Below are 11,032 nucleotides of genomic sequence, written 5' to 3'. Positions count from 1 at the left end.
CATTATCATGAATGGCCCACATAATTGGTTAGTTAAAACACATTGTATGCATCATATAAACATTTGCAGCAATTAATCAATTGCACCAATAATCTACCAATTATTCAGTCCTTATTAATTCTAATCAAGTTGTTTAACCTTAAAGGATTTGTAGACCTAATCAAGAGTTTATCACTAAAAGGGGCTCCCACTTAAACCAATAAATTCATATGCTTTACTAATTTTAAACATAAAAATGTATTTCTAGTCTAACCGGAAACATACAAATTTAATTAAAATTTAAAGCTCATATAAATTTATAATTGAATCCACTTATTTAATTTATTTTCAGTCGAATTTAAATTAATTCAAGGTTTTTAATTTTAGTAAAATAATTAGAATAAATAAAATTTATAATAATTATAATATTCAAAATTAAAATCCAAGAAAACAATTTAAATTATTAATTTTAAAATTAATTAAAATTACATGAACTGAAAATCTCAAATTAAAATTTAAAACTCGACAATCGTAACATGACGAGCACTTAGGCTTGCGCCCAAGCCTCGTCGATTGCTCGGCCTGTCGCTGGCCCATGGCACATCGTAGCAGCAGCCACGCGCAAACGCAGCAAGCCAAGCCACGCTTGCGCGCAGCCTGCCTGCCCATAGCATCGCAGCAGCTACGATGGTGCTCGCTCGCTCGCGCAAGCAAGCGCTCGAGGCCACGCGTGTTGGTGCGCGGAGCAGCGATCGCTGGGCGACCAGCTCTCGCCCTCGCGCGCGCGCGCCTATGCTCGTGCCATGCCATCGCTGCTCGCCCATCGCCCACATGCTCGCAGCACTCGACACAAGGCAGGGCTGCTGCCTTGTGCTCGCGCGCCACTCGCCTTGCTCGCTGCATTCGTACCGCATGGGCGACGAGCTCCCTTGCTCGTCGTCGCATGCCCGCACTATACAACACCCCTTAAGGGTAACACGTAGCGTCCATTGCTTTGTGCGTGCAAGTTTTATGAGCGAATTGCATAAAAATTTAAAAAAATTTAATTCAAAATTAATGACAAATTAATAAAACATATTAATTTCATAATTTTAGGGCGAAAAATCGAAAATTTATTAATCAATTAATTTCCGATTAATCATGGATTCAAATCTAGGTCATAAAAATTTAAAATTTAACACAAATTAACAATTTTTATGGTGGTTTTTAAGCATAGGTATCTAATTAAATTATTAATTAATTATGAAAATCAAATCAATTCTAAATTATCCGAATTTTAACAAATTAATCATAATTACAAATTAGATTGCATAATTAACAAGGCTAGGCATTCAAACTTGTTAAACATATACAATAGGTTAATCAAAAATTCAAGATTTATCAACAAGAATCGCAAATATTTAATTTAACATCTTAAATTTACAAACTTTTGCGTTCGAAAAACTTAAACCTCCGAAAAGTCATAGTTACAAACTTTTGCGTTCAAAATTTTAGAATGCCTTTTACATGCGGAATTGACACAAAAATCACTCGATTTGGATGAGTAACGAAGAAACTGCCGAAAAACTGCGTACATATAATTAAATAAACAATATTTGCAATTAATTAACAATTACGAAAATTAATCACCCCTTTTAATTCCTTGCAAATTTGTAATATTTAACCATGTTTATGCAATTTAGATTATGAAAATAATAAGAGGCTCGTGATACCACTGATAGGTTATGATTCATATGACAAACATAAACCATAAAGACAGGAAAGCATATTATTTACACATAATCATTTAACATAGTTTAGATGCATACACTTTGTTGCGTGCCCTCCCTAGCTGCGCCCGAACCGAACAAGAACAAGTCTTTAGGACTCCAAGTGTCGTCCCTCCGTAGATAGTCCACAGCACGTCCGGATCCGCCTTAAGCTTGATCAACTAGAATCGCCCTTAAAGTAGTATAGATTTCGGCTGATTAGGGGCAAGAGAGTGGCTGATTTTTCTTCAAAATCTTACCTTTAGAATACTTCAATTGTTTTTATAAATTATCACCCTAGGCTCTTATTTATAGAGGTATGGAAAGGGAACTGGAATCCTACTAGGATACGAATTAATTAAACTAGAATCCTATTAGAACTCTAATTAATTAATTTATCCTTTTAGGATTGGGAATTTAATCATATATCAAATCCTAATAGCTTTAGGATTCGTGTATGAACACAAACACACACACGCACGGCAGCCCACGAGTGGCGCCTATGCGCGCGCGGCCTGCGAGCTCGCAGCCCATGCCACGAGGCCCACACGCTGCCGTGGCCTTGGCGCGCGCTGGGCCTGCCTTGCGGTGGGCCTGGGCGCTGCCTTGGCTTGGGGCGTTTGTGGCTTGCTGGCTTGCTGGGCGATGGCCCGGCTTCGTGTTGGGCCTTCGTCCGGCAGGCCTCGTCCGATGCTTATTCGTACGATGCGCTTCCGATTAAATTCCCGGTTCCGGAATTCATTTCCGATATGAACAATATTTAATATTTCCGATTCCGGAATTAATTTCCGTTTCGAACAAATAGTTAATATTTCCGTTTCCGGAATTATTTTCGATTCCGATAATATTTCCGATTCTGACAATATTTCCGTTTCCGGCAATATTTCCGATTCCGGCAATATTTCCATTTCCATTAATATTTTCCGATACGTACCATGTTTCCGTTTCCGGCAACATCTACGACTTGGATAATATTTATATTTCCTGATACGATCCATATTTCCGTTTCCGGCAATATCATCGTTTCCGGAGTATTCATTTCTTGCTTGTGACGATCTCAGCTCCCACTGAAACCAAGATCCGTCGATTCCGAATATCCATAGATGGAGTATTTAATGCCATTAAATACTTGATCCGTTTACGTACTATTTGTGTGACCCTACGGGTTCAATCAAGAGTAAGCTGTGGATTAATATCATTAATTCCACTTGAACTGAAGCGGCCTCTAGCTAGGCATTCAGCTCACTTGATCTCACTGAATTATTAACTTGTTAATTAATACTGAACCGCATTTAATAGACTTAATATTATATGCATACTTGGACCAAGGGCATTATTTCTTTCACGATTGTGGTCCAGCAATCCCAATTCGACCCAACTAAGGAATTAATCAAACACCCCGTCACCTCTCAAACCCTTATTCCTTTTCCCTCGAAGCTATGTGCCGCATTTTCTTTCTATAGTCTGCTGTTAACGTGGAGTTTCTCCAGCTTGGTTTTAATTAAGATGCCTAAATGATCAGAATGTTCATCATCGAAAAAAAAATTAAGATGATAGGATTTTAATTCTTAATTTGAGGTGTTTGGTTGCGTTAATTGAGGAGAGCAATTGAAAAAGAGGAAGATGACTGATAAAGAAAGAGAACATGCCCAATGATTTTTTAACCCGTTAAAATTTTGAATGAATACATGAGAAACACTGGAAAAAATTCTTGATTGCAAGGATTGAATCGCTGCAACAATAGGATTGCCATTTTTTTTAATTATGTAGTTATTGCATTAAAAAAAACACCTTTTAGATAGATTAACCACAGGTGAGTTAAAGTTGGGTTAAGTGGCCGGAAAATGAGAATGAGGTCCCAAAAAAGGTGAAAAAAAAGGTGTAGGTCCTAAATGGTGAAAATGTGAAATGTTGGACCCCAAACATTACCTTAACTCGAAAACAAAGCAAGGCTTGTATTAATTCAGCTGGTAGAGAACTAAGCAGAACCTATGTGTAAAAGGAGAAGAGCGGAAACTATATTCCTTTTTCAACATTCTTCCTGTCCTTCCTATTAGAACAAATGCAGCTCATTATGTGCATAGACCCAAACTTAGAATTGATCTTATCTAAATCGCCAGCTTCCGAAGAGATCTGTTCAACAAGGGTTACACTTACAACTCTTGCAAGTAGACCTAAAAACGATTTTACATTTTATTATGACTCTCAGAACAAATAAGGCTTCACTTCTTTTTGTTATATCCATTGCTTTCAATCTCCAAACAAGTATGACGGCGTATTATGAAGATGAATATGGAAACAAAAGCCAAACCAGAAATTTGCCGACAAGTTTATTTTATTCGACCTTTTGAGTGAAATGGCAAGTAAACATTTGCATATTATAAGGTACATTATTGAAGGGGGAAGAAAGGTAAAACATGTGGAGTCCTCGACATAGTATTAAAATCTTGGTTGCTGAACTGACCTAGGTTTGGAGACTTTGGACATGGAATCAAAAGCAATTTGCTTGAAAAGCTCAATAGAAAGGAAGGGCTGTTTTTCAGTAAATAACAAAGCCATTGGACGTGCAAAGTAGTACAAGTTCTACCAAACAAATATAACTGCAAAGAAATATCAGATATTCCATATTCCATATAAGCAGGACGAATCATATCCATTCCCATCTCCCATGTAAGAACACATAAGAGAAAATACTCAACGGTCATAAAATGTGTCCTTCCTCGTAATTAGAAATGACGACGTCAAAAAATCTTGAGTGGAAGCAACCAAAATGGTGCCATTTTTAGGCACCTGCAACACAATTTTACAAAAATAACACGTTACTTCAAAGCTGCGGGATTTTTTTCCATACCCACATATCATATTAAACCAAAATCCCTGTAAGCTCTAAAACAATTGATTTTCAAAATTAATCCTAATAAGTTTATTTAATACAAAGTAAAAGTAATTTTGAGACTTTAAACTTCTTGACGAACTTGCTAGTTGAGATGCTAAGCCATGCCAGATAAACACTACATAAGCTCTAAAAATATTTCTCTCTTACCCAGACCATTTTCAAATAACCGTACAAACAATTTCTCTGTCACAACTAAAAAACAATGTGTCACAATAACAAATAATAAAAACATACACCACCAAAACACTTGGATATGATTAGGCAATTCACAGGTCATTCAAACAATACCAAACATCTTAGACAAAAGGAACACCCACCCAGCAACAGGGAATGAGGCATGCTAGAAGAATTAGGATCCAAGATGAAAAGCATAAACCCATTTTCATGACACGGAATCAGTCAGCCAAATAAGCCCACTGCCGACCTACAGCTATTTCAGAGTCGCAACTTATTCAAGAAGAATGAGCTGATAGGTCATATTCCAGACAGGTAAGCAAAAACAACAATAAGGAGTTATGGGAATCAGGTTTACCCCCATCAACATTAAAGCCTCTGCCCGAGCCTCTTCGGTTTGTGGAACGTGAATGTTCATCTCATCACCATCAAAATCAGCATTGTATGGATTGCAAACAGATTCATTGAATCTCAAAGTTCTCCATGGCATTATTCTAGCCTACAAACATCGCATTTATGCATCAATATTGGGCCTTCACTACATAAATTAAACACAGAGTTGGAAATTAGCCTTTACCCTATGGCACATCATAGACATCCGATGCAAGCTGGGTTGTCTGTTAAAAAGAAGAATATCACCATCTTCCAGGTCACGATGAACTATAGAACCAAACTTCAGTTCATTGGCTATCCTTTTTCGATTACCAAATGACAAATCCCTGCATGGAAACACAAATAATATCAGCAGTCACCCGGTAACTACAATTACACTTTATAAAATCTGCATGGTTTTCAGAAAACCTCACGTCTTATCACCATTGGATTCCACTACAAACTTTGCACCTGGATACTTCTTTGACCCATTTTGCACACACTGCTTCAACTTTTCTATATTTTGACGGTTCACAAGTTCAGGATAAGTCAAGATTTTTGCAATTGGTAGTGGAACTGCAACCTGCAAGAAACAATCGTCACCATTTTCTAGTTCCTATCAAAAATACATACTTCGTACTATAAACAAAGAACCAACAGCTAGCTATAAGATTAAAATATGTTGGACCTCTGTGATTTTCAGATTAGGATCAGGAGATATGACAGTCCTTCCTGTGAACTCGACACGCTTCCCTGACAGGTTTCCACGAAAACGTCCTTGCTTTCCCTTTAAGCGTTGAACAAACCCAGACAATGGCTTCGTAGTTTACATAAATTGCGATCGCTGTTTATGTATTGAGCAACTTCAACTTGAAGGTAATGCCAGTCATCCTAAACAAAGTTCAACCAGTACATTTCAAATATGCTCATACGCTTACATGACCAGTATCTTGGAAACGATAAACCCAATTTCTTCTGCAAAAATAAAACCTTAGTACAAAATTTGCTAAATCCCTCTAGATTCATGTCAAAACGGTATCAGCTTTCGCCATCGTAAGATTGTAGAGGGAAGTACACTCAATTCCTTCAAGGGAGCCAGGGATGCACACTATATTGATTAAATCTATGAGGCTTATTATGCCACAGCATATTTACTTGGAAAGTTAAATGGTTTGATTTGATACATGAAATATAGTTGGCGATAGCAAATGCTACTCAACAAAGAATATTAACCTTGGGGCGGTGTCTTCCACAATCTTGACATATTATGTTCCCGAGAACTTCACTTTTCACCTTAGTTTCTTGTAAAACATTCACAAGTACCTTAGCCTCCACTTTAAAAACCAATTTTACGATTCTATTCAGATCCTATTATTTATGTGGTAATAACCTGCACCCAATTCATCAAACACAGTTTAGATTCTACCATGCTACTTGCTCCATTATAATCATATTCAACTTGTGGCATAGACCATATGGTACTAAAGATTTGCATGTTTTAATATGTTCCAAGGTATGAGTTATGTAGGTTTCAAGGAGGATAAGGAAAGTTAACTACTTGGAGAGATGTTTTGATAGCAAGCTTCTACTACACTCAGTTGGTTAATTGCAAAAGAATTTCTAGCGGTCTAAGATTTTTTATTTCACATCTTTTTTGTTCTGGTTCACAACTGAACACATTGCCGGGATATCGTCCCTCCACTATATTAGCTTTCTTCAAACCAACCAAGAAAGGGGTAGGGGGGAGAAGAAAGTTGTGTGTTAATCTAGCTTAGAATGAGTGAGAGAGAGAGAGTGAGAGAAACCCACCCCCGAGCAAATGGACCCAGGTAAACAGAAGACAACCACAAAAACACCACAACCACCGTAACCCCACCGCCAGAAAAACCATATTCATCTCCTTCCTCCCCGCTGACACCAGACACTCAGACATAGCCAATCTCTTCCGAAAATTCGGAAATATCCAAAACATAGCTATCCCATCTTCCCCAAACCAAAATTACCAATACCGCTTCGCCTTCATCAGATTCAAGGAAAACCAAGCTCAAACCCAGGCTATCATGGAAATGAATGGAGTGAAACTCGAAGGAAGAACGTTAAAAGTTCAGCCAGCCAAGTTCGACACCCATGCTTCCCACGATGAGAATTGGGTGCACCAAAGCCCCCCAATCAAAACCATACCAAAACCATCAACAAAGCAATCAAAACATTCACTCCCACCCTCCTGGAGGGACCAACGCACCTACAAGGAAATAGCTAACATAAACGCAACCCCACATCACCCAACTCAGAGAGCTCATCCCATACCTCCATCACCCATGCCCAACCCCCAACCCGCAATCTCCCCCCAAGACATGTTATCCCCCACCCACAACCACATTGAGGAGCCAATACCAGACTTTCTCATAAAAACCCCCTCGAAGGCTAGGCAGGTCAGCTCGCAAATTCTCGGCGAAGATACGGTTGCAGCCCGAGATGAGATCGTGGCGGAGGTGATTGGAGAGGAAATGGCTCTAGTTATTAAGGGTCGTGAAAACATGGATACCAGCGAAAAATTTGAGAAATCAGTCATGGCTGTGGCAATGTCGTCTCAAAATTCGGCTGAAATTTTGGAAAACATACTTGCGGAAGGTGTGACCAGTATTACAATCAAACCCTTGGGCGGAGTGTTACACTTGATCTCCTTTGAATCAATGGAGGAGAAACAAGCAATGTTAGATAACGGTTGGTTGGACCGATGGTTCAGCGATATCAGAAATGTAAACAACAAAGTTGCTTGTCAATGGAGAAGAACGACCTTGAGCATTTATGGCGTCCCACTCACAGCTTGGAACTATGAAAACTTCCATAAGATTGGAAGTGTCTATGGCAGAGTCACCTCCGTAGAGTACTCAAATTATGAATGTGCAGAGATAATGTTGATCACTGATTGCCTTTTCATGATAAATTGTAAACTACATCTTGATGTGGATGGCAGGAAATACCCAATCTTCACCTCAGAATCCCAATATCCAAAACAAACCCATGACAGATGCATCCACAAACCAGAAACTTACCCTAGCCAAAAGCTGGAGGATGACAATGACGTCACCATTACCTCAGGAGAACCAAGAGTCTTTACCAACCAAACCGTTCCAACTACACAAAAAGCCATTAATGAGAAGGCGGCACAACATGATTCCCAAGGTCCTAAATTGGGTTCCCCCAAGGAGAATGGATCCAATTCCAATAGACAGTCAGTTTCAAAAGCTGCTGCAACTGATTGCACACCTTCCCAAAAGATCTCTGTATCTGACCCCGTTTTGGACCTTCCCCCAAAAGAAATCTTGCCGCTGTACTCTCAAGTAGACCCAAAACTTTACCCCCAACCCAACAAGCCGTCAAGCCCAATTTCTACATCCAACAGATTTGGCCCCCTTCGAAAGCCCCAATCATCCTACTCAAACTCATCATCAAACATATCTGGGCCGATCTTTCCCCCAGGGTTCGAGGACAGCATTCCAATTCCCATAAAACTGGCCCATGAAAAGAGAAGGGCTAGAAAGTTCACAAGAAAAACAAAAAAAGCCAACCCCACCCTCCCACCCCATTCGCCCACCATGCCAAACACCAATCTTCAAAGTATAACCCCATCTGATGTGTTAAAGCTTGCAAACACTCTTGGTGTGTCGTTTGATGGACCCATCGCCGAACTCGCCTCACGAATCCAAAACATCATCAGTTGCCAAAAACATGATTGGGAAACCAAGTAGGCAACAAACCCTCATCACCAAAAAGCCTCCAATGATTATCTTATCATGGAACATCGGAGGGCTTAATGCCCGAATCAAAAGAGCCCACCTCAGGAAACAAATCAATAACCACAAACCCAATATAGTGTTCATCCAGGAGACAAAGATGGAAACTCTTAACCAACGCTTCCTCAAGACTGTGTGGAATGAAGATGGAGTTGAATTCTCTATCACCCCCTCCATTGGAAACTCTGGTGGACTCATATCTCTGTGGCATAGGGATTTCCTCACCGTTGATGCTATAACCACCGAAAAACACTGGATTGCTTTGAGTGGGTGCATCCACGCAATAGACTTTAAGGTCTGCCTCATCAACATCTATAATCCCTGTAACCACGAAGAAAGAGAAAGTGTGTGGTTGCAAATTCATGAGTTCTGGACCCAATCAAACCTGCCGTGCCTTATTCTTGGAGATTTCAATGAAGTTCTCAACCCGAACGAAAGGGGGAGCCAAATTGTCAACCAAAAAAGCCTGGATGATTTCAGATTATTCACTCAAAACACCCAGTTGATGGAAGTTCCTGCCTCCAATGGGTGGTTCACATGGTTTAGAGGTGCCTCAAAAAGTAAGCTAGACCGATTATTGATCAACCCAGAGTGGATTAATACCTTCCCTTTCCTCCAAGTTTCCATCCTCAAAAGAAGCATCTCCGACCACTGCCCTTTGATAGTCAAATCATGTGAAAAAAACTGGGGTCCCAAACCTTTTAGGTTCCAGAACTGCTTGCTGTCACACCCGGGATGCCTCAAAGTCATAAAACAAGCATGGGAAAACAACAGTGACCTATCTTTTGTAGAAAAGCTACGTCAAGTCAAAAGCAACATTAAAATATGGAACACCACTGTGTTCGGCCACATTGACAGCAACATTGCCTTGCTGGAGGAGAAAATCCATGCCACTGATCTCATCTCAAACGATCGAGACTTGACGTCCGAGGAAATACAAGACAGGAAAACAAACCAACAAGAACTGTGGTCCTGGCTGAAGCGAAAAGAGACCTATTGGGCACAAAACTCTCGTGTGAAATGGATAAAGGAGGGCGACAAGAACACCAAATATTTCCATGCTATATCATCCATCAAAAAGAGGAAAAACTCCATCACTTCTTTGAATATTAATGGGTCTAATATTGATAACCCTGCAAGTATCCAGAAAGAGGCGGTTGAATACTTTAAAAAAATCATCAGGGAAGAATTCCCCACAAGACCCACTTTCAGCAACCTGGACTTCAAACAACTATCCCCACAACAGGCATCCATGCTAATCAAGCCTTTCACACGGCTAGAAATTGATGAAGCCGTAGATTCATGTGACTCCCAAAAAGCCACGGGGCCGGATGGATTTAACTTTAAGTGTGTCAAAGAAGCATGGGACGTGATCAAGGAAGATATATATGCTCTCGTGGAGAAATTCTGGTCAACTAACGCACTGCCAAAAGGCTCGAATGTGGCTTTTATTGCGTTAATACCAAAAGTTGACAACCCACAAGGCCTCAACGAGTTTCGACCAATCAGTATGGTTGGATGTTCCTACAAAATCATCTCAAAGCTTCTAGCAAGAAGATTACAACAAGTCATGGACTCCCTAATAGGGCCCTTCCAATCATCTTTTGTGAAAGGCCGACAAATCCTAGACGGTGCACTCATAGCAGGGGAGCTGATTGAAACATGTAAAAGAAAAAAGATCAGTTCAATAATCCTAAAGCTTGACTTCCACAAGGCCTTTGATAGTGTCTCATGGGGATTCCTTGATTGGACCCTAAATCAAATGGGCTTCCCCATACAATGGCGCAAATGGATCACGGCTTGTACCATGAACGCGGCTGCCTCGATTCTCATTAATGGATCACCATCACCACCTTTCAAACTCCACCGCGGACTACGTCAAGGGGATCCACTATCCCCCTTCCTATTTGACATAGTGGTGGAAAGTCTCAGCCTTGTGATACATAAAGCTACATCCTTGAAATTATGGGAGGGCATAGAGGTGGGGAATGGTGGTCTGAAAATAACGCACTTACAATACGCGGACGACACCATTCTCTTTTGTCCTCCAAATGTTGAATACCTCA

At 40.1% G+C, this 11,032-nt stretch overlaps 1 protein-coding gene across 4 annotated transcripts in view; it reads right to left on the bottom strand.

The window, feature by feature from the left end:
- Positions 1-4,299: 4,299 nt before the first annotated feature.
- LOC110802078 (DNA-directed RNA polymerase III subunit 1) overlaps positions 4,300-11,032 on the bottom strand; it is a 30,899-nt gene continuing 24,166 nt past the window's right edge. For 3 of the 4 annotated variants that reach the window (XM_056830822.1, XM_056830825.1, XM_056830824.1), the window contains 5 exons: positions 5,858-5,986; positions 5,604-5,752; positions 5,375-5,516; positions 5,156-5,296; positions 4,300-4,517 (listed from right to left, as the gene is read on the bottom strand). In XM_056830822.1, coding sequence (XP_056686800.1) covers positions 4,422-4,517; positions 5,156-5,296; positions 5,375-5,516; positions 5,604-5,752; positions 5,858-5,986 — 657 coding nt within the window. In that variant the 3' untranslated portion in view covers positions 4,300-4,421. The remainder of the gene's footprint in view (positions 4,518-5,155; positions 5,297-5,374; positions 5,517-5,603; positions 5,753-5,857; positions 5,987-11,032) is intronic. The other variant, XM_056830823.1, reaches the window with a different exon arrangement.

This window comes from Spinacia oleracea, chromosome 6, assembly GCF_020520425.1.
Source record: "Spinacia oleracea cultivar Varoflay chromosome 6, BTI_SOV_V1, whole genome shotgun sequence".
In the NCBI taxonomy this organism is placed as follows: Eukaryota; Viridiplantae; Streptophyta; class Magnoliopsida; order Caryophyllales; family Amaranthaceae; genus Spinacia; species Spinacia oleracea.
Note: the sequence above shows the minus strand (reverse complement) of the source record. Positions and strands in the feature narration are given on the sequence as shown.